General features: G+C 41.2%; 1 protein-coding gene across 3 annotated transcripts in view; it reads left to right on the forward strand.

Moving 5' to 3' along the window:
• Positions 1–24,545, forward strand: part of CRIM1 (cysteine rich transmembrane BMP regulator 1) — a 196,600-nt gene that overhangs the window by 94,063 nt on the left and 77,992 nt on the right. For all 3 annotated transcript variants that reach the window (XM_025405783.1, XM_025405785.1, XM_025405784.1), the window contains one exon: positions 16,485–16,606. In XM_025405783.1, coding sequence (XP_025261568.1) covers positions 16,485–16,606 — 122 coding nt within the window. The remainder of the gene's footprint in view (positions 1–16,484; positions 16,607–24,545) is intronic.

The raw sequence follows: 24,545 nt of genomic DNA on the forward strand, positions 1-24,545 counted from the left end.
AAGAGTGCTGTGACAACCTAGGTTAAACTGGGTTTTCTCCCATCATACAAAAGGGAATGCTGCTTTGGGATACCAGAAAATCTCTCTTGATAAAACCAGGTCCATTTTTGAAACACAACAAAACTTGCAAAGATGTTGAATAGAGAGAGGTTCTCCTCTATAATGGTTGAGCTTATCTGAGAAGAATGGATTCACCAGAGGCAGATGCATTTGGAGGATGGATCCAGCCTGGACTATACATCTGAGAGTCCATGTTCTCCTGGTGTCCACCAGCCCAGACCTCAGCCCAACTGGGCATTCAAGAAGATGGAGAGTTCTAAGACCACAGTGTTTTCTCTGCACTTCCCACTCCTTGCTTTTTGCAATGTTTGGACCTAATTTTACAGACTCTTCACTTTGTCTCCGTAATTTTTCACCAGTGTTTCAGATAGAGGCTTACAGGGTAGACATTAACTAGTTAAAAACTCTAGACAGTAATACCTCCACCTTTCTCACTTTCACTATAAGTCACGAGTTTTTTAAATACCCTACACCTTTTGATAAGTAACTTTATATGTTTTTATTAAGATGAATGAACTTACCATATTATTGACAGTCACCTATTTTCAATTTATTTTTATGAAATTTGTCCCAAACTTTTTGTTCTAAAAGTTCTGTTATCAATTTGTTTTATAAATATGCCCTTCTTAAAAGTTATTGAGGAAAGTCCAATCCAGCTATTTTAAGGTAGAAATAAATTAAGTCATTGTTTATAATGTTCAGAAACTTAAAATAGAGTTTCTTCTGGGTTGTGTGCATTTCAGAAAGCCAGATTCCCAAGCTCCCTCCTGGCTCCTGCCTCTCTCTGACCAAAGGGCCTGATTCTCTTCCAGAACCTATATCTGGAGCATGTATATCTCTTGCGTTCTGAGACACTAGACCAAAAATCCTATTTTATTTTTAAATCAATCTTCAGAAGTATTTTTGACTGTTTTTTTTTTTCCTTAGCTTCAAGGTAATTAAAAATGTTAGATTATCTGTTAGCTAATATGTTGACTAATATGTGACTTCTGTTTTCACCAAAAAATGTAGTAGAATATGTTGGACACGTGAAATTCTAAGTACAGTTTCACTGGAAATACTGACAAGCCAGAATCACAGAGCTCAACACAGGAGGCAGGCTGTATCGCTCTTCTGTTTCATAGAGGGAGCATCGTGGAGCTGGAAGGGTCCTACCCGTTGAGCATCAGCAGAGCTGGTCTGTGTGGCACATACCACTGAGCCGCACTGTCCCCTGTGGCCCTGGGCTCAGTCACCACCAGGCCCTCTCCAGCCCTGCTTCTCAGGAGCCCTAACATTCTGTGTTGTGCACTTTGTTATTGTCTGTAAGCAGACGCATACCTGTGAGTAAACCATTCCGTAGCTAAAGAATAGTCCTCTGCACATCACCTGGTGCTGCTGTGCAGAAAGGGCACGAACCATGTGTTCAAAGCTAGAATCCAGGCCCACTTCTGCATGAGTTTGGGTGAGTCTTTCACATTACCTGGGTCTGTTTTCCAATCGGAGAAAGGAGGGGAGGAGCAATTTGATTGTCTCAAAAGTAACTTCTACCTCTAAATTCTTTCACTTTCTAAAAACCTTTAGAGGGGAAGGAACCCAAGCCACTAGCGACAGGAGACTCTTGGGAAACAAAGGGAAAGAATATTTTTAGGAAATTTCACAGCCCAGAAAATAATGGGAGAGATATATGTCTTGCCTAGGGATAAGAAAGGGAGAAAGTCCAAAGGAAGTTATAAAAGAATTATGGTTTTTTTTAACTTTCTTAAAATAAAAAATAAAAGTTAGAAACAGCAAAATGAAATAAACTACTAGAGTAATGATTTAAGCCAGGGTAATCAGAACTGCTGGGGTTGTGAAAGCTGAGTAATAATTCAGTAAAACAGATTGCCTATTTGGTCAGTGGTTAGTTGACTATTGCTAGTTACCCTTTTTTTTTCTTTACATCTATAAATAGATAGTCCCTACATAGCAGAAGCAGAGAATATCTGGCCAAAGGCTGACTCCACAAGAGAAGGATTTACTGTTAAACTGCTTTCTAATAGAATGTCGATATCTCTGCCTATCAACCTGCCTTGGTAAATGTGCTGGGTAGGGCCATGTGTGTATGGTTCCTGGTGCCCCCACAGGCTCACCTGTGTGAAACTGTATCAGCCCATGCATGGCTACTTGCTGGCCCTTGGACCCATATTTGCACTTGTTTCTCCCCTTCTGTTGCCACATCACTTTCCCTGAGGTCTGACTCTGTGTGTGTCTTCTCTGTCTTCAGCTTCTCCATATTCATAATTGCTCTTTTCTGTATTTTACACTTAATTGTGCATACACACACAGAATTATATTCTTGCACAAGTTTTAGATTCTCTTTTCCTAACTTTATGATTGAACCATTTCTTTCTATGTCTCTTAAAATGAAAAAAGATCTACTCAAAGTGACTTTTTTCCCTGTTTGAACCTCAGTTTTATTTCTCTTCCATAAAACATTAACCGTAGAAGGCAGTTTCCCACTCATATCCTGTCCTATCATCACAGTTCCAGACTCTGTAACTCCAGGAAAGGAAATAAGATAAAAGGAAGGATGATAGTCCCATTGTGTCTGAAAAATATGTCAAATATACAGCCCATGACCAGAGTGAAGGTCATCAGTGTCCTTTGCTTTCACTATAACATCTAAATATTTGCACTGAGCTGCTTCGATTTGAAATTGTGCTCTCAAGGAAATTCGTTTTGTTGGTGCTGTCTTGCATTATGATAATAGAATCTTAGCAGATTGCTAGCACACTGCTTCTTGTGAATAGAGAGAGATATTTAGAAAAAGTTTTCTGGGGTTCCAGAATTCACAGCCTGAAATTGACTCATACCAGATGAGGCCAGCCGAATGGAATCTTTGGCAGGTTATCCTTTCCCTTCAGAAGCACTTGAGTTAAATCAAAATTAATCTAACCACACAGCTACAGTGAGTGAAAACAAGGTACAGATTTTTAAATGCTCCAATCGGTTAAAACAATTTAATAATTAAATACTCATTGAGGACCTCGTGGAAGGCAGAACACTGGGCTTGGTGTGGGCTATAGTGGTGAATGAAATGTGGCACGTGCTTAAAGGATCTTAACGTCTTACAGATATGACCAATGCCAGTTTCAGAAAGGCTCCCAAGTTTTGGAAGGTAATAAGAAGGAAACATACAACATGCACACACAGTCATCTGCCTTCAAGGAAAGAATCAGTTAATAGACAGTCTTTCTACCAAACAATGAAAACCAAATTTAAGAAAAACCATACAATAATATGCCAGCTTTAAATCCAAACTGAGAAATCAAGCACCTCAAAAAGCACATACACATGGAACAACAGATGACAGTTTTTTCTTATCCCTCCCTTCCCTCCTAAAAACTCAGTAGGACAGGAGGGATTTTCTTATTCCTCTGCTCTGGAACAACTGTCTCCTTCTGAGAAATGGAACGAGCAGCAGCATCAAGAGTCCTTTAGTGCTCTGTGTGCTCAAGTGCTTATCCTTCTGTGGTAGAGCCTTCCAGAGTTTGTCAACTCTTATCTCCAGAGCTCCAGCCTATAACTCTGCGGTTTGAAGTCTTTAGGAGGGTGTTGGAAGGTGGAAGCATCACACAAGGGTCAGGGGCTGTCAACACAGGGCACATCAACCCAACCCGACAAACGTGTCAAAGCCAGAAACTTCCTGAGGGTGACTTGGAACTGTCAGGGTCATGTTCAGAGCTCAGAAAGCACTTCTTTTTTTCTTCTTGGAGACACTGTTAGGTTTTTAGGCCACCAAATAATATTTAGTGTAGATTCATGTGCTTTTACCATTGTGCTAGGCAATTAAGTTGCTTGTATTATGCCTACTCAAGCTAACCAGTTTTAACTATCCCTGCATATGCATTTTCAAAAGGACTTTATCAAATTAAGAGTCTTGTAATTGATTATCATGTCCATCTGTTCTAAGATAGTGTCTCAGAGAAGATGGCACTTAACAGTTTGGGTTTTTTGTTTTTTTCTTTTAAGATTGGTCTGTTAGTAGACAAATTTCCATAATTCAGTTCATTTTTGTTGTTGTTGTTCCCTTTAATTTGAATAATTTCTCCAGCTGCTTTTTGGGAGTAAATAAGTTATATAATAAGGAAAATATGCATTAGCATAGCACAGATTTAAAACATTCGTGACTCTTGACATGCTATTGTGGTAGCATTCTCTCTGTTTTTAAACACACGCAGAAAAAAATTTGGAAGTGTATTTGAAGCTCATCTTTCTCAACTAAGAAAAGAACATCTATTCTGTTGCCCTCTGTCACAGTAATTTTTGGCCCAAAAGAGCGAGTCAACTCATGACTAAAAAAGTCAGAGTCTATATTAAACTCTGATGTTTTTAAAACAAAATAATTTTAGGAATTCCGTGTTATTATTGGACCTATCCCCAGATTGAAGAAAATATGCTTTCCTAGAAGTAAAGCCCTTGCCCATTGGGGATGAACTGTCCCCCTAGTAGAGTGTTTGATTTGTCAGTAATTCACTTCAGATGCATGAGTGCTGTGTTTCCTCTACTAGGGCCTTATGCTTTTTGTGTATCACCATGAATTTGACCTAGTGTCTAGCCTTATTTTATATTTGTCTTAGTCCCGAAAACAAGCAAGGTTCTCAGTGGCTTCCAGTTTAATCTGAGTGGTCATGGATATCACCAGACACTGTATATGTGGCCCTCTGAGTCGGACTGAGAGAAAGTAATTTAACTGAATTCCATAAGCCTTTCAGTAAAGTTGAAAGCAGAATCCACAGCATGATAATATTGAAACTCAGAGGTCTCTGCCTACCCTCATTTGCTATGTCATCATCATGGCACATGCAAACAGAACAGCTCTGCAAAAATGCTTTGTGAAATTACTTACATAGCTGATAAGCAAGTCTAAAATGTTAAAGCCCTACCTCTGATGAAAATACCAAAAGCAACCCAAATCACGGAATATATTTTACTCTTCATTTACACCTTTACATTGGATATGTATTATTGGCTTCCTCATCATTGTAGTTGCCACAGTTTGCAGAGAATTCAGAGTTATATTGGGTAGACATTTAATTGCTAATTAGAACCCAGGAGGTAGAGACAGCTGGTTTCTCTTGGCCTTGGTCAGTCTGTTGTGAATGTATTATATAGACAAGTGCTTTGTAAATTATTCTTTCCTGACTTTGCTTTTGATTGAAAAGAAAGGAAGTTAACATGTCATGGCTCTTATGATAATATGATCAGGGACTTTGATTTCCATAGCTAGATCATGAAGAGTTTTAACGATAATTCCTAAGACTTTAGATTGTGGATTCTTTGAGGGCAAGGACCCACCCTATATATTTCATTCTCATCAGTACCCAGCACGGGTAAATAATGAATGCTTTTAACTAAATTATATAGACATTTAGTCTGCAGCAGAAGTCCTAGCATCAAAACCCCATACTGTTCTTTGATTGTTCAGGGAGCAAATATTTTGAGCGTTTGAGTGCCAGGCATTGGGCTGCTCAGCAGGAATAAAATATAGTCTCTGATATCTAAGAGCATGTATTCTAAAGGAAGGCAAGTATGTATAAGTCATTGTAGTTTAAAGCGTTGTATGCTTTGGAAGTAGAAGTGTGCAAAAAACACAAAGTTCTCAGAGCAAAGACATGCTAATTCCTATTTGGAGAATGGTCAGATTTGACTTTTGAACTGAGTCTTTAAGAATGAGTCAGAGTTCACCAGATGGAGAAAGAGAGAAGGGTGTTCTAGGCAGTTGTTGTTGATTTTTTGACTTGTAATGTGTCTTGCAGCTTAAAACATTAACACTAATCCCACCTACCTTTATGATTCAAGAAAAAGGGAATTCATGACAATATTGGGTTTTCTCGAGATAACCACTCCGTTGCAAGACTCCATTGCAAGACTACATTACTTGTTTAAGATGTACTTTCCTGTTGCTTACAAGTAAAGATGCTTCTTAGTATGGTATGCAAGGCCCCTTATTACTCAGCCCTGACCTCCCTCTCTGGCCATGACTCCTGCCAGTACCCCCATAATAACCCCAGTCCTCCTCTCAGTACATAATATACTTCTGGTGGGCTCACCTATTAGTTTAAACTAAACACACCGTACTCTTTCTTGCTTTTATAAATTTAGTGTGTTCTTTCCTTTACCTGGAATGCCTTCCCTCTGTGCCCACTCCCCCACATTTGATGGTCATTTCACAAACTGCCACTCACACCCCTCACCACCACCACCACCACACACACACACACAGCACCAGCTGTTTATCTTTTGCCTCTAGTCAGAGAAGGCATCATGGAAGAAGTGATCATCGGGAATGAACCGGGGTTTGTGAGGCGTGATGGGGGACTTCAGTGTAGAAGATGCAGAGTAGCTCTGACTTTTCTCTAGCTGCTCTCAACAGCTTCAGTATCAGCACAGAGGAAGTCAAAGGATTGAATCACAGTTTACAATTGGTAGTTCTTGGGGCTGAATTTTACCCCAAGACATGTTTTCTTTAATGTGCCCTTTTTTTTCTATTTTTAAATTAGTCACTGATATTTAAAAACTGGCATACTTCACATAAAAATCTGACTTCTCTTGAGTACATGGAAGGTATGCCCTCATTGAGTTTACCCTTAAGCATGGAATGAGTAGTGATTCCCTGTTAGAGGTCACAGACCTTCTTGAGGTGTCTACAGCCCCCCTCTACTCTTCTAGGATTTCTGCCTGACTCCTGTAGACATTCAGGTTTGCGGTCTCTGGAATTAAATACATTGGGTTTGGAGGAGACAGATACAGAAGGAGGATAAAGAGGCAGGAAAGGTAAAGGCGTGAGGAAGATGGTGGTTCAAGTGAAACACCGTGGGTTTTGGGCTCCATTGTTAAAGAGGTGCAGTCAGGAGGAGGTTCAGGCTGCAGAAAAAAGGAAATGATCTGGGGAGTAGACGCCTCAGTGACTTTGAAGTGTCAGTGTGGTAGAGCAAGGGCCAGGGAGAACTGGAAGGATGCACCATTGTGATCAGCAGATAGGATGCCTGACTTCAGAGAGTTCAGAGAACTGTGGCCGCAGGACTGAGTCACCGAAGTAGAGGAGGCAGCAAGGGTCACTGGATTCCAAAAGATCAGGTGAGGCCAGAGTGTTGAAAATACTTTGTCCACATAGACTCTCAAGCCTCTCAAATTATAATCATATAAAACAGCTAACAGGTGTTGTGTGCTTCTGTGTTCCAGGCACTATCCTGGATGCTTTTCATCAGTTCATTTAATCCACATAGCAGTCATATGACATGTGGGTGCTTTAATCATCCCCACTGTATGTAGGCTACAATTGAGGCTTAGAGAGATTGCTCAACTTACCCAAGGTCACATAGTTCCTAAGTGGCCAGAACTTGAACCTAAGACTGGTTTGTTGTCAAAGTGCATTCCCCAAACCTCTGCCCCCTAAAGCGTTGGATAGGAGACAGAGTCACAGGAAGGGAAGCATGAGAGAGGAAAGCAACTACGTGGAAGTAGCAAGTGGTCAAGTTAGAGAACTTTGACCTCCCTTCCATCCCAGGTGAACAAGTGAGTAGGAGGTGGGGATTCTCAGTCTCACTGGAGAAGGCTATAAGGAAATAGAATCTTTAGGGGAGAGCCAGGTAAATGTTAGAAACAAATTTGAGTGGTGTATTGTGTGGTATGTTCAGAGGAAGAGGGGGTTTGTCTGCAGAGGAAAGTTTGGAGGAAGCAGGGGAGTCAGTTGGAAGGGAGGTTGGCACAGAAGAAAGAGTCCCAGAGCAGTGCTCTCTGGGGATGTGCGTTCCTTGGAGGATGAGAGACAATACAGTCTTTCACTTTGCACTGATGACAAGGATGAGAGGCTGGGAATTGACTGCCCAAAGGAATCCAAGTGGACACATGCTTAAAGTCATCTGTTTCAGCGCCAGCTCAGGCCCCAGATGTCTCTGGCGGCCTGAAGGAGTGTTAGCAGCCAGGCAGTGGAGGCTTTGGTCAGATTTTCAAATAGAAGGTTAGTCCAGACATCGTTGGTGTTTATTCTTTGTGTGCTCTGGGGAGGAGATTGAATAGTCAACATCCCATTGTGTTCTCATTTGTGGTTATATATACAAAGCTTCCCTAAACTAAATTCCCTAAACTTAAGGCCAGAACCCTGTGTATCCCCAGCCCCAGTCCAGCTTAGTGCCTGCTGCATGTACACACTCAGTAAATAGCTACAAAATCATTACATGTTCATAACAAGCTGATTCATTGTTTCAAAGCATCTGTTTTCTGAGGCAGTTGGCAATTCTGCTCTGAAGTGGGAATAACTTATGTTCCTATACTAAAACTTATTCTCCATGTCCCAGCCCAGTTCTCCTTTCCACAGTGTGATGTGCCAGTTTCCCTTCCTACTTTTCCTAACTAGCCCTTCATGCAGCTCTCACTCCCATCCCGTCTTACTCTCTAAAGCCATCCTGCCAGCCACGAAAGCAGATGCCATTGTCTTCCCCTAGACCTACGGAAGTGAAGGCAGGGAGTCTTCCATTCCTGGGACTTGGCCAGCTCTCGATACGCGATATCGGATTGTTGAGCTGGACTGAGTGGCCCAGGATTTCTGCCAGATCCCAGCTCTAACATTTCAACGAGGGCACGGGCCCTGCGATTATTTTCAGCTGTGTTTCTGCTGTGTCGTCCCCGCCCCGCCACCCGATTAGTTTGAGTCTCTTCAAAACTAACCCCGATTTTTTTTTTTAGCCAGTCACATCAAGGTAGTAATTTGTGAAAGATGCCATTGTTTTCTCCCCACCACACCTACTTTCTGTGGGGCAGAGTCCTAGAAGATAATTGGTAAATTCTTGCAGGAACCACGTAGACTTACAGCTTCTTTTTTCCTGCTGCTTATACCACTTTTCTTTCAACTTAGCACCTTAAGATAAGCTTCCTGAGCCACATGGCAGCCTTGAGGAGGAAGCTAGGAAGAGAAGAGCTTAATGACTGCTTTATTATTATTACCAATAGTAGGAAGGCAAAGGAATATTTTATTTTATTTTTTATTTATTTTATAATTTTTTATTTCCATAGGTTTTTGGGAAACAGGTGGTATTTGGTTACATGAGTGAGTTATTTAGCGGTGATTTGTGAGATCTGGGGGCACCCATCACCCAAACAGTATACACTGAACCCAAACCTAATTGTCTTTACCTTCCCTACATGGGAGCATGACCTTTGATTCCTCCCCCCAAAAGAAAAACAAAGCATAAAACAACCACCACCACCACAACAAAAGGCAGAGTGATTTTCTGGTGGTTTCCAAAGGGAAAGTGGTGAAGAAGGTGCAGTTTCTGGTTGACAGGTGACAGCTCACTGTACACAGGGGAGGGATTGCTGCAGGGCGAGAGTATGATCCCCAGAGCAGGGCTGCACTTGCTGTGGCTACAGCACATTTGTCAGTGCTGGGGGAGTGGAAATGCCAGGAAATCATGCAGGAATAGACTTGAGATGGGGAGAAAGAGGGAAGGAGGGTTAGTTAGTTATTCATACACAGAGAGTAGTAAATCTCTTACGGTGAAGCATGAGGAAAACTGTGAGCCTAAGGAACTTTCTTAGAGAGGAGTGCTGTTTTCCATAAGAGTTGGACCCTCAGTTAGGAAACCTGTTTCTTTTTGGATATTTTGTTTGCAGGCTTTAAAAAAAAAAAACACACACACACATATTCTTGGAAAGAGGTAAAAAATTTAATCAGAAGAAAGATGGTACATCGAATTTAATTAAAGTTGAAACTACTTTTTATAGAATAGTACTGTGTTTTATGTGTCATTATAATTTCCATTCCCAACAAGCTATATCATTAATACACTGTGTAGAATCCTAGTAACACAAGTGCTTTGCCCTTTTCATTCCTCATTTATCCTTGTTTCCTGACTAAAGGGAGACCTCCCACCCACCTGTAAATAGTAGTTTTTAATTTATAGTCAGTGATGCCTCCACTTTTGAAGGCCTCAAGCACTCAGTTCCGGTGTGTAGTACATCCAGTATTGGAAGAAATCTTTTCCAGAATACCTCACTGACTTGTTTTCCTCTAGGATATGGGCGGAGGAAGATCAGGGTCTGCTGGGGAGGGTGAGGAGTGTGATGACTTGCTGCTTCCGAGCTGCCTCCTCTGCAGAAGGAGCTTACTGTGGGGAGTGTTAGGATAACATCAGCACCTACACCAGGAGGATACCTCTGGGGGGACAGGATGGGGTGGAGGTTGAGGGGCACTCCTGTTCTTTGCTGAAAGGGCTGTGGGAGGGACAAACAGGACTCCTACCCCTATGGCCTCCTCCAGGATCTCCTATAGGTTATCCTCCTTTAAGGTTTCTGTGGTCATTGTAGTAAAACAAACTGTTGACCCTTCCACTTAGTTATGTAGGGTCTGAAACATGCCTAGTGGTAGGGAGACAACAGCATCTATCATGTTGTTTCTTTTCCAGCCTTGCTTAGAGTTCTTTAGTAGGGAAAAAAAGAAAAGCTACATAATTATTATGGCCCCACGAAAACCAAAGCATCACCAGTGCAAAAACCCTATCTTGAGCTGGGCCTGAAGGTTGAGGTGCTTGGAGAGGAGGAGGATCAGGTGAGTAAGGGATGCGAGGTAACTGATGTTCCCGAAGGACAGGGAGTGAGAAGAGGATGAACTGAGGTCAGATTGCAGCAGTGACAGGAATGGGAATGGCAATGATAGAATCAAAGGATTTTATATTTAGAAAAAAGTTTATTATGATCCAGCTATCTCACTTGATGGATGGGAAAACAGTCCCCAAGAATTTAAGTAGCTTGCTAGCCGTCGCACATTTTTCTTCTTTGGGTGACAGTACTGGATAAATTGGTAATATTTCTGTTCTGTTCTTCCCTCGTAGGTAGTATCTCTCACTTTTAAGCAATGGTATGCAGGCAGGAAGGAGTCTTTGTAAGTGATCAGAAACAAGTACTAGTAATCATTCTTCTCATTATAATGCTAAAACTAGTTGTACTTGGTTTTGGTTTTTTTTTTCCACTGGAAAGTACAAATTAAACTGTGACCACCCAGGCTGTGCACATCTAGGCACAAAGTTCTTGGAAAGTGGATTGCAGGTTCCCATCAGCAGAATCTCCTGGAGAGCAGATTATCATATGGGCAGATTCTGGAGCCGCTTCCCAAACTTGCAGAAAAACAGTGTTTGAGTGGGTACCCTGGAATCTGCATTTTAAACACATTCCATAGTCCTTCCTTCCACATAGTAATTTTGAAAAGCACCATACCTACAAGCTTGCAGTCTAAAATGTATAAAAATAAAAAACATAAAACAATACATGCTCTAACCCCTGACTTGTATCCATGAAAAAGTTTATTTCAGGTTATCGGTTGGGTACCTTTATCATTTTTTTACTATTGTTTATAAAACAAGTAAGACATGCCCCCTGCACTAGAGGAATTCACAGGAGAAACAGTCTGATTTTGATTTAGTATGATGGGTCGGTGCGCTTCAAGAGTTAGGTACCCTTATGTACTGTTGAAAGTCAGAGGAGGGAAATTTAATCCTGTTTGTTTTTTGACCAGAGAAGGTCTTATAGAGTGGGTGGTCTTAAGGTTGTGGGCAATTCACCAGGGGCAAGGGAGAGGCAGAGATTTGAGGCTGGGTGGACGTGAGCTGTGGCTGGAGTGATAAGGGGTGGGGACAGGTGGTTCAGTGGCGTGAGATCATCGTTGTTGCTGGAGTGTAGGGTGTGTGCAGGAACCAGTAGAGTGTGGAAACTAATAACAGGTAGAGGCAGATTTAGGAGCACCTTGCAAGCTATGCCCAGGAGCTTGGACTCTGACCTTCTGGCCTGCCTGGGATTGTCTGTGAAGTCCAGGAAGCACAGGACATGAAGGGAAAGCATAAGTGTGTACTCACCACCCTTCAGCCAGCAGAACCTCCTAAGGGGGTGAGTGCCCTCTAGGGGTTTCCGTGATTTCTGAGTTCCATTGTACTCAGGCACTCAGGTGCCCACTGAGCTTGAATCCATTTCCTACTTGAGAAAAAAAAAAAAACAGCTTAACCAAGTCCCACCTGGCTGCAGCTTTGATTACATTATGCAAAAATTTATTAATGTGGTACCTCGATTGATCATTATATTAACTCTGAGGATTACATTCAGAGTTTATTTTTCTGGTTACTTGCAAATACAGGTTGCATCTTCTTTGAAGTTAAAAAGCCCTTAGCCCACATACTGTATGATTCCATTTATATGAACTGCCCAGAATTGGCAAGTCTGTAGAGACAGAACATAAATTAGTGATTGCTAAGGGCCGGGGACTGGAGGAAAGGGAGTGACTGCCAGTGAGTACAGGATTTCTTTTTGAGGTGATGAAAATGTTCTGAAATTAGGTACTGGTGATGGTTGTACAACCCTCTGAATATAAAACCACTGGATTGTGTACTTTAAAAGGGTGAATGTTATGGTAAGTGAATTATATCTCAATAAAGCTATTTTGTTTCATTTTTTAAAACCCTTAGCACTTCTGCTCAAGGTGTCATGCAAATAGGTCTGCCTGAGGTGGCCTTTATGAGTTCACAGTATAGAAGTCTCAGTGCTCTCCTCTCTTTCTTTTGTGTTTTTGTTCTGTTGTGTTAATGTTATTCCTGTCTTGTTAATCTCCAGTTCACTTCCACGTAAGAAACATTTGTATGACTAAGCATGGTAGGTACTAAAAGAGCTTATGTTAAAATGAGTCCTCACGTTACCACAAAATAGAGAAAGAGGGTGCTGTAAGAAAAGTGTGGTGTTTGAGGGTTCAGAGAGGAAGCTATTATCTGAGGTTGGCCTAGAAAGACAACTGAGCGTAAGGGCTGGATGAGGAATGTGCAGGGGCCATTAGGGCAGGCAGTGCAGAGACAGCAAAGTGGGGACTGACTTGGAGAAAAGAGCATAACCGTAGCACTGGAAAATGAAGGGAAATACTGGGAAACAGAATTGGAAAAGGGGTATATGGACTTCAGAGTGTTGAATACTAGGCTGAGAAAGTGATACATAAAATGAGGAGTAATGGAAGATAAATTTTGACTGCAGAAGTTCGGAAACTGAGCCTTAGGATGGATGTGGCATGATTTGGGAGAGATGGAGACTTGGGCAGGGGGAGATTGGACTAGAACTGGAAATTGGGGAGAGGGCTTCAGAAATGAGGGTAAGTGTTGAAATCAGCTCACTGCAGCGTTTGTCATGGTAGTCTGTTTCCTCTGTCCCTTTTGTGTTCTCCTTTCCTTCGCTTGCTCCTTCTCCAGAGATGGGGATAAAGGGTAGGGGAAAGATGAGGGAGGACAAAAAGTATTAAAATGAAGAGAAAGAACGTGGTGAGGACGGTACAGGTTGCATGCGTCAGTTCTTCTGTAGTTTAGCATTTCCTCTTCATGACTCAGTAGAGGAAAATCTAGTCTCTTCTAGTGGAAAACACAGAGAACAGGAAACCCTATTTAAAATCAGGTCACTTGACTAAGCTGTGTAACTCCTGTTCCCATCGGTGAAAGGGAAGAATACCTCCTGCAGTGTGTGTTAACCAGAGCATCTAGAATAATCTTACTGAAGAATTTTTTTAAACTACATGGGATTCATATCATTTATAGATGTAACAGACTTCCTGGGCAAATATGGGTCATGATGGGGTCCCCTTTTGTTACCTGAGTGAATGTAAACATACCTGTTAAAAGATAACTGATGTGTGTTGTATTATGTTGAACATAAGGAAATGCTGTTTGACCATTTCGACCTGCAAAACTGGCAGTTTCAGTAAGGTTTTAACCGAATAGATAGCTACCCAATAGATATCTGACCTCAGCCCAGATTTTTACCTTTTGTTGTTCTTTCATAAGCTCTTTCTTGATTAAGATACTAATTTCAGGTTCAGGGGAGGCTGTGAAAAGTCAAAAGATGGCAACAGGTAGATCAGAAGGCTTTGCAGGGAAGGAGACAAGGAGACAGGAGCTGGTGTCACACCAGCTAGCAAAGCCAGGATCTTTATTATGCAGTCAGTTTAGATGTAAAGATTCAGCATAAAACATTTTCCCTTCCTAGGTGGGTTAATAGGTAGTTGGGTGCAGCTTCCGCTCTTCTACAGCCTGCTGGAGACAACTTGTAAGGGACTCTAGAAAAATAATAGGAATATTTAAATGTTAGGAAGTTGCAATGCATATAATGTTTACTCTTTGGGTGACAGGTACACTAAAAACTCACACTTCACCTCTGTGCAATATATGGCTGTAAGAAACTTGCACTTATACTCCCTAAATATATTTCTAAAATTGTAAATTTTTTAAACAAATGTTGGGAAAATAGGTCAAACATAAACAGAAAAAAAAGACTTAATGGCAGACTTAGTCATGGGTGTTCAGTGTGGTGTGACTCCTAACAGCCTAGCAGAGAACCCAGCACGTAAGTCCGCACGCACGGTCAGTAAAGGTTGTTCAAGTGTTGAAGGACAACATCTGAATGGGTATTTTTTGGTTGGCGGTACACTCTCTGTTTAGATCAGAATGATTCCCTGGAGCACATCTGTAGGCAAGAATGTGGAATCATAGAAGATATGTAAGAGAAAGTTAACCAGCTATTCTTGAAGGTTGCTTTCATTGTAATCACATCTATGCATTGGGATCAGTGTGTGGCCTGTCAGTACTCTAGTTCCATTCATCTATAAACTCCAGAGAGTTTTAAGTTGTACAGAGTGCCAAGTACAATAAATGTAAACAGTATAATGTTACTGTTATATCACAGCAGTACGATTATGTGCTTACCATTGCAATGGCTAGGCATATAAGCATGACAAAGTATGGGATGACCTTATCAGGCACTAAAAGCCCAGCTCACATTTACTCAGCACTAGAAAGTGATTGTCCTGCAGGAATATAGACTGTGAGTTGAGAGCTCCAAGCTCTGCTCACACAAAACAGGCAAACCGTTACTTGAAACCATTGGTAGAAATACCACTGCAGCAAAACCTGAATGACCTAACACCCTCTTCTCCCAGGAATCCAATAGAACTGTCACCCCACATGGAAGAATCCTCAGAGAGCCTGCTTTGGGGTGATAGTGGGGTGTTTAAAGCCACCTTCCCAGTGGCTTTAATAGTCTTTGATGCAAATCTTAACCTGAAGTCATTTCTTTTCTAGTTCCATGGTTAATTATAAATGTAATTAAATCTCTGGGCCTGATTATTGAGGTACTTGTGGACTATAAGCATATATTAATTTATTAAAGATCCAAAGAACAATAGGTGAACAACCCAATTACTTAAATAAGAAGGGGGGGGTACAAAAGCACAGTTAATGAATGTGTTGATAGTTTTCCCTGCTGGGAATGTTACCTCCCCTGATCTTGACCTCTACCGTACATAAATACCCACATACTTCCTGCCAGGATGTCTTTTTTTAGGATGCCTTCCTTTTACTCCTGTCAACCTGGGAACTCCCGCCGTCATCCTCTCCACCCTCTGACCCATACGTCTCTCCCCAGGGGAGTCCCAGGGCAGAAATCTAGCGGCTCTTTCCTCATCTTACATTCACATGCTGACACCCAGCTGCCCGGAGTTTCTTATGTCCTGCCTCTCTTTCATTGTTGGGGATGCAACATTTTGTCTCCTCTTATTTCACCTGCCCACGCCTCTGTGTTTAGCAATTTTTGCAGCAGCATTGAAGTTAGGGGTGAGAGCCAGCACAGCCAGCTTGCAGCTCATGGAACACCCCATTCATGCGTGCAGAGATCAATGCTCAGGTGGTAGCTTAAGATCCAAAAATTAAGACTTTCAGCTCCCAAGATAGCTGTCATAAAGTTCACTTACTACAACTTAGGCCCTCTCTTTATAAAGAGCTCCTCAGTCTTCAGTCCATTTCTTTTATTGTGTACAATCATAAATTAAATATGGCTCAAGATGAGAGTGGACTTTGAGACATCACACTGACAAGAAAACACTAAAAAGCTAATAACTTAATCATTGAACCAGGAGTCAGAAAATCTATGAAAAACACCTAAACATCAGTTGCAGCGAAGGAGCACCATGGGGCCATTTAGCATGGGAACACTCACTCTGTATTAGCCTGTGCAAGCATCGATTCACAGAAGAGCATAACAGATACATATGAAGATGTCCCTGAGTCAGCCAGAAAATGTTTGTTACGCTCCATACCAGTCTGGTTAAGTAAGAAATGAGGTAATGCGTTTTAGAAATACTTCTGTCAAAATGGTTAAAGTTAAAAATTGGGATGTATATAAAGGAGACAAGCCTTAGTTATTTGAAAGCAAATTATGTCAGAACCCCTCCTGCCTTCCCATTTCCCAGTGACACCAGATAAAGGAGGCAGTGTCATATAGACCAGGTACTGGTCATATAGACCACAGCCACTGCCACTTTGTTTGTGGTCTCCCGACTTCTGTGTTGTTGTTTATTCATGGGGTTTTCCTTCCCTTTTCTTTGGTTTCAGATGCGAGTGTCTCTCTGGCTTATGTGGTTTCCCCGTGTGTGAGGTGGGATCCACTCCCCGCATAGTCTCTCGTGGCGATGGGACACCTGGAAAGTGCTGTGATGTCTTTGAATGTGTTAATGGTACGTGGGGTTTCTCTTGTTCTCAGAGAGTGTACATTTGTGCAGGAGGAGGAGGAGGGAGGGTTCAATGTAGCTGCTTCTGCCTTTTACAAAGCAGGGTTATTAACCTTCAGGGACTTGCTGAAGGGCACTCAAAAAGGTTTGCTTAAAATCCACAGTGCAGTAAAGAAAGTTAGGTTAGGAGCTATCATTCCACCCATCAGAAAGAGGATTCTGGAGATGCAATAGCAGATTGCATGTAGCTCTCATACTCAGCTGTGTTACAGAATTTCTAAAACTTAGGAATTTCAGGAAAAGGATCCTGGAGCCTGTGATAGTTTTCCTGCTGTCACTCAGTAACTGGTCCCATGGCTGTCGGGAGGTGACCTGGGTAAAACTACATTGGGCCTGGCACACTTGGGAACAGGAAAAACATTGCTCATCTTGTTTAGCATTTTCCTACTTAGAACATCTTTGCACCTGATCTTAGCCAAAGGGCTGAGAGGCAGTGGAGGGGACATCTTTAATCAGTGGGTGGTCACTGGTAGTGGCCTGCTTTAGACTTGACCCATGTGGCCCTGAAAAAGGATTCTTGGGTCACGAGATTCCTTCTGACAGAATCTGCCTCTCCCTTTGACTTTATATGGGAGGATTTGGTGTTTGGTGGCTTGATGTTTATTGAGTTTAGGTGATAGAAGGAAGGGGAACCTACAACATGCTTCTCTACCAGAATATTCATTAACAAAAAATAATGAAACTCAAGTTACATGTCAGTAACCATTCGGAGCATTATTTAGTCAATACTTGTACACACAGGAAGATTGAGATGGATTTGGACAAATACAACAAAATTACACATAGAAATATTCATATCAAATACTTCCTGTAGGAATTCAGATATCATAAGGTTTCCTGCCCTCCTTCCAAGGCAAGAAAGGTTATATTGCAGTTGAGTCCTATTTGGTTGCATCCTGTGATTTTTAGGTCCATGGCCACATGTTGTTTTTTATTGTTTATTTTTGCTTTGAATAAACACTTGCAGTATGGCTTTATGGTTAAGAAAGAACACAGACTAGAACTAAATAACCACAGTTTGAAAATTGGGTCCTGCACTCACTAGCTGGGTTAACTTTAAAGAAGCTTCTTGGTTTCCCTGGGCCTCAGTTTCCACAGCTGTAAAATGGACTGAGTAACAGTTAAATTAAATAATACAGGTGATCTACCTGGAATTTTGCCTCAGATGCAAATAATCTTTAGTATTCTTTTTTTTTTTTTTTTGAGACGGAATCTTACTCTGTCACCCAGGCCAGAGTGCAGTGTCACGATCTCAGCTCACTGCAAGCTCTGCCTCCCAGCTTCACGCCATTCTCCTGACTCAGCCTCCTGAGTAGCTGGGACTACAGGCACCCACCACCACGCCCAGCTTATTTTTTTGTATTTTTAGTAGAGACGGGGTTTCACTGTGTTAACCTAGATGGTCTCGATCTCCTGACCTTGTGATCCACCTGCCTCGGCCTCCGGGAGTGCTGGGATTACAGGCGTGAGCCACTGTGCCCAGCCAATAATCTTTAGTATTCTATGTGCACACTTTCTATTCACATCCAGAGGCACAGTCCTGGACATTGCGGGTGGGGGATAGAGATGGTAAGGTTGAGCTTCCTAACTTACAGGCCTTATAAATAGAAGCATACAGGAAGGGGGAACAGAAAAAGTTCTCTACACTTAAATCACCTCTCGGTGCTTCTCCCCACTCCAGTCATTATTTAACCAGTAATAACATCCATTAAACACAAGGAAATAGCCAAACAGACCTTTTTTCTGGAGGTGCTACCGTTTAATTTATGATAGGTGAGATTCTGTGAATACTTGTACCACTGGAGACAGAAATAGTCACTGCTTGCCTGGGTTCCCAGCGTCTCAGATGCGCTTCATCCAGTGCTCATCACTTGGAAAATACTTACGCTCATGCCTGTCTCTCGCTCCAGAATGTGAACTGCTGGAGGACAGGAGTCTGTCACATTCATCCTTGTGTCTGTGGATGTTACCCTATTATCTGCCTCACAGAAGACACCCAGATTTTGTTGCATGAGCCAGTCAGTGATCTCATTCGTGTCATCTTAGTTCCCTCTAGAGGTGTCTGTTAAATGTCAGTCCATAAATGGGTTACTTTGTAGGAATCCTCCATCTCTTACTGCTTTAATCTTAAGTCATTTGTCCCCTGAAACTATCTCTAGTAGAAAGATTTGCTGGTGTTTCCTGTGGGTGAGGAACCGGAGTGAGTGCCCTTCTTCTCTCTTTGCTTCTTGGTTCTGGATACCCATGGGTCATGCCTCTCTTATCAGAACATTGACTTTATGTCTTGCTGCAGTCTGATGTGTCTCAAACTACTAATAGCCGCACCTCCACTTTAGCAGCCTTGGGATCAGTCTGCAGGGCCTGTCCTAATTTATTGCCACTTACTATAGCGCTCTGACTTCTGGAATAGGAGTTGCCATCTGTCATGAGAAGATGTTGAGTGGACAAAACACAGTCACTACATCTCTGGTGGATGCTTCTTTCTTGCCACCATAAACTTGTTGAGTGATTTTTGCTTTCTTCGTAATCCTGCACAACTGACTCTATTATATCAGTCATTCACCTGTAGAGGAGACTAGGAACTAATGCTGTGAAGATTCATAATCCTACAAAATACTGTTAAGAACATTGTGTCTCAAAGTCTATATTTTACTTCTTTTGACATATACCTTCATACTCATACAGACACATATATATTGATATATGAATGTGTTTCTGTATGTAAATATAAACATACTTACCACCTAATGTCCTGGAAAAATCTGTTGTTGTAAGGTCACCATTACAAGATAGATATTACATATCAAAGATTCATTATCATCACTTAGAAAAGCAGAGGTCTGTTTTATATGTATAAAAACACTTGCTTATCCACAGAAGATTTGAGGAAACTTTACAGTGAGAACAGATTCCATAACATAGTGGTAAAATATTTATGAGAAAGGAGAATCACAGCCATAGAATTGTAAGTAAAAGTTGAAAGTGAAAAATCAAACAGAAAGCACCCACAGGTATGTAGTCCATAAGTGCCTGTGCAGTTGTGGGAGTTAAACGTTAAATTAGGCCCCCAGTTTTCTGGCCATCAAAGTGAAAAAGGAGATAGAGTCAAATACGCAGTTCTTATTTTCAGAGAGAAAAATGCCTGCTGGACGAGACAACCGTCTCTCTGAGATTTTTCATATGGAAAGGAATGGATTTCATCCCATTGAATGATGAAGTTGATCATGTGCTTGATTGCATTAACACCACAAATGCAGAAATGGGTTTCCTGGGGTTGTTCTCAATAAAAAGCAAAGGCAAAATATTAAAATGCAGCTCAGTTCTGAAAGGTCAGATTGACACAGCTAGACTCTAGGTGCTTGGAACATTTTTTCTCAATTTTGCGAACTGCCCAACATGGTGAGGTAGATCCGTAGACCCCAGTTCAGGAGATTGCGGGTGAAATGTTAACATGACTGACCCCACGTGCAGAAATGGGTTATGCACTGCCGCACTCACTTCCTATGCTGCCATCCATATGATCCATATGCTTATGTGTTTTTTTTCTTTTTAAGATAAACTTTAAAATGAAAACGTACAATTTTAAAATACACAGAACTTGAAAACTCATGAGTTTTGAGAACACTAGCCTGATGAGTAGATGGAGAGAGAGCATCCTCCATAAATACTACTTTTTTTTTTTTTTTTTTTTTTTTGTAGTTTGATTTTATTTTGTTGTGGTGGAGGGATGGGAGAGTTGCAAACCAGTTCATGACAGTTTGTAACTGCATTCTCTGACAAGCGCCGAAAGTAGAACTTACGAGGCATTGGCTGAACAAGATCCCTGTTATTTAGAAACCGAAGGAACATGTGGTGTGATTATGTTCCTTTTATGTGAACTTAGAAGTCATCAAAATCATCACCTAAAAATATGACCTCCAAAGCAGTGTTGTGACAGCCCTCCACCTTCATCAAGAACCTGTTGTACGTCTGCTCCGGCCCACAAACAAGTGTTCCATCAGCAGTCAGCTGGAGCTGGACAATGGCCTCTACTGTTAGATGGGTGTGTGCTCTCCACTTAACACAGTGCCCCCTACTGTCTTACATGTGGCCCACCTCTCATTCCTGGAGGCTTTTGGGTTTGAAATCCTAGGTGTAGAATGTGCAAGCGATTATTTGGTTTCTTAGATATGAACATTTGTCCAACATACGTACACAAACATCTAGATAAAATGGAGTATCTTGGTTGGAATGTCGTAGACAAAAGCTGACTCTTGTCTGTGTGACCTGCTTATAAAACATTCCCCAAGTGAGTAAATGAATTAGTCTATAGTATTGTTACTGAGTATAAGCCAGTTGAAACTACCAGAAATATTTTTAGCCTTTATGGTATTTAATACTGAGCCATTAGTTCTGAGAGCATAGTTAGCAGGGCCGTATATATTGAGGCTAGCCCCCATTCACAGCTCTAAACAAGTCGTCAGTACAAAAGAGGAAGAGTACCCTCTTCCCGGTGGTGCCAAGAGTGGTGGGTGGATGGGGTGCGGATGGGAGCATTACTTGTATGTGGCACAACTAGCCAAAAGCAATTTCAGGGGGTTATGAAGTAAGTTCAGAGAAAGGGAATCTGAATACAACTTAGCCTGTGTTTTTAGCCTGTTTTGTGCCATTTGAAATAGTTCTATTTTGGAGCACTGTCCCTGCAGCACTCTGCTTCTCACAGTTAAAATGCGGCGCTAACAATGAGGAGCCTGGGTGAAGGTCATGCTGCCCACCCAGTAATTAGTTCCTGTTTTATTCAGACATATACGTAAGGTTAATAAAAACTAGAAGTAATCGTGTGTTGGCCCTGACAGAATTTTCTCTAAGATATAACGTGTGAAATCACCATTTAAAGGGGAGCCGTACCCAATGTTAGCTTGCTCCTCATGTAAAATTTTGGCCTAGAAAATTCAGACCTGCAGCCTGTTGATTTTAAAAAAACACACACTATTACAGAAAACATCGATTAAGAACGCACTGTCTATATAGCAATTATGCTCGTAATGTTTCTAAGGACATAATGTCTTCTACTGATACAACAACGGAGATATTCTGGCACTTTGAGAGAAATACTCCACTCAGTATGTGTTTATTGAGCACCCCTCGTGTTCTTGGGGGCTTGTTAAGCTAATTTTGTTGAAGAGTGATACAAATTGTTGTAATCCTTTATAAGGGTTGTTCTCTTTCCCTTTTCCTGAAATAGGATATGCTTGGTGTCCTCTAGCACACACACACTTCCCCTTTCTCCCTGTGGAATAAGCCAATTGAAACTAGCAAAAATATTTTTAGTCTTACAATATTTAATACCGAGCCATTAATTATGAGAGTATAGTTAGCAAGACTTTATTGAAGCGAGTCCACATTCACAACTTTAAGAGCATATCATCAGTATAATAAAAGGAAAACCTAAGGATTTAAAAATACACAGAACTCAAGAACTCCTGAGTTTTAAAAACAGTAGCTTGGAAGAATAGATGGAGAGAACATCGTCCATAAATATTACTGCTCTTTTCACTTTGGTTTTAATTTGTTTTGGTGAAGGGATGGGACAAGCTGCATGTCGAAGCTGCAGAGAGTTATCTAGAAGATTTAGCTATGATAAGTGATGAAGGTGGCTACACTAAACAGATACTCAGTATAGAGAAAGCAGCTTTGTATGGAAAAAAGATGCCATCTGGGACTTTCATAACAAGAGAGAAGTCAATGCCTGGCTTCAAAGAATAGGCTGATTCTTATTAGGGGCTAATGCAACCGATGACTAAGTTTAAGCCAGTGCTCATTTGCCATTCCAAAAACCCTAGGGCTGTTAAGAATTATGCTTAATCTACTCTGCCTGTGCTTTATAAATAGAACAACAAAGCCTGGATGACAGCATGGTTTATTGATTATTTTAAGCCCACTATTGAGACCTACTACTCAGAAAAAGGTGTTTCTTCCAAAATATTACTGCTCATTGACAGTGCACCTGGTCTCCCAAGCTCTGATGGAGGTGTACAAGATTAGTGTTGTTTTCATGCCTACTAACACAACATCCATTCTGCAGCCCATGGACCAAGGAGTCATTTCAACTTTCAAGTCTTGTTATTTAAGAAAAGCATTTCGTAAGGCTGTAGCTACTGTGGATGGTCATTCCTCTGACGGATCAGAACTAAATCAATTGAAAACCTTCTGCAGAGGATTCACTCACCATTCTAGATGCCATTAAGACCACAGGTGATTCAGGGGAAAGTGTCACAATATTAACATGGAGTTTGGAAGAAGTTGATTCCAACCCTCATGAATGACTTTGAGGAGCTGAAGACCTCGGTGGAGGAAGTAATTGCAGATGTGGTAGAAGGAGCAAGAGAACTAGAATTAAATGTGGAACATGCAGAATGTGACTGAATTGCTGCAATCTCATGATAAAACTTGAAAGGATGAGGAGTTACTTCTTATGGATGAGCAAAGAAAGTAGTTTCTTGAGATAGAATCTACTCCTGGTGAGGATGCTGTGACAACATCTTCAGCAGATGAAATGACAACCAGGGCTTTAGACTGCTACATAAATTCAGTTGATAAAGTAACAGCAGGGTTTTAGAGGATTGACTCCAGTTTTGAAACAAGTTCTACTGTAAGTGAAATGCTATCAAACAGCATCACATGCTGCAAAGAAATCTTTCATGAAAGGAAGAGTTAGTCAGTGTGGCAAACTTCATGTTGTGTTATTTAAAGAAATTGCCACAGCCACCCCAACCTTCAGCAACCACCATCCTGATCAGTCAGCAGCCATCAGCATCAAGGCAATACCTTCCACCAGCAGAAAGATTACTATTTCCTGAAGGCTCAGATGATCGTTAGCAGTTTTTAGCGATAAAGTATTTTAAATTAAGGAATGTACGTTGCTTTTTAGACACAATGCTATTGTATACTTAATAGACTATAGCAGGAGTGTCCAATCTTTAGCCTTCCCTGGGCCACATTGGAAGAAGGAGGATTGTCTTGGGCCACATGTAAAATACACTAACACTAATGATAGCTAATTAGCTTAAAACACACACACACACACAAATCTTACAATATTTTAAGAAAGTTTACAAATTTGTGTTGGACTGTATTCAAAGCCATCCTAGGCCTCATGTGGCCCGCAGGCTGCAGGTTAGACAAGCTTGGACTACAGTATAGTGTTAACATAACTTTTAAATGCATTGGGAAACCAAAAAGTTCATGTGACTTGCTTGAGCTGGTCTGGAACTGAACCCACAATATCTTTGAGGTATGTCTATCACCATCCACCAATCAGTGTAGTTTGGTGTAGGTAGTAGCATATACTAATAGTCTGTATTGCAAAATTCTGTTTTAGGAGTTCTGAAATATATTCAAGAAGAAAGGGAAGATTCCAGAACTTAGAAACATAAAGTTTAATTCTTCAGACACGAAACACATACAGAAATCACTAAGAAGGCACTTCTGTGTTTCATATTGAGAAGTACAAATTACACAGTAAATTATTTCTTCATAACCCTTTTCTCTTCCACGTCTACTTAAATCATCCTTTTGTGGAGGTTGTGGCAATCTCCACACTGTTCTGAGATTCACATCTACCCCTGATAGTTGAAGAAGTAATTGGCCATTGCTCCTCAAAAACCACGGGTAGCCTTTTTGTCATATACTTTTATGAAGAGCCTCTATAAATCTCTCCGAACATCAAACAGATTTCATTGTGTTGTGTGACTTTTTTCACCCTTAAAGATTGGTTGTGTTTCCAGGCTGTGTTTTTAGGATTCTCCATCTTTCTCACTTCCACTCCACTCCCTTGATCCTTTTGCTTTTGCTAGTGAAGCCTAAGTGCCACAGTTGTCTTGTCAGTCCCATCCCTTCCTGTTTA

The sequence above is a fragment of the Theropithecus gelada genome, chromosome 13, assembly GCF_003255815.1.
Source record: "Theropithecus gelada isolate Dixy chromosome 13, Tgel_1.0, whole genome shotgun sequence".
In the NCBI taxonomy this organism is placed as follows: domain Eukaryota; kingdom Metazoa; phylum Chordata; class Mammalia; order Primates; family Cercopithecidae; genus Theropithecus; species Theropithecus gelada.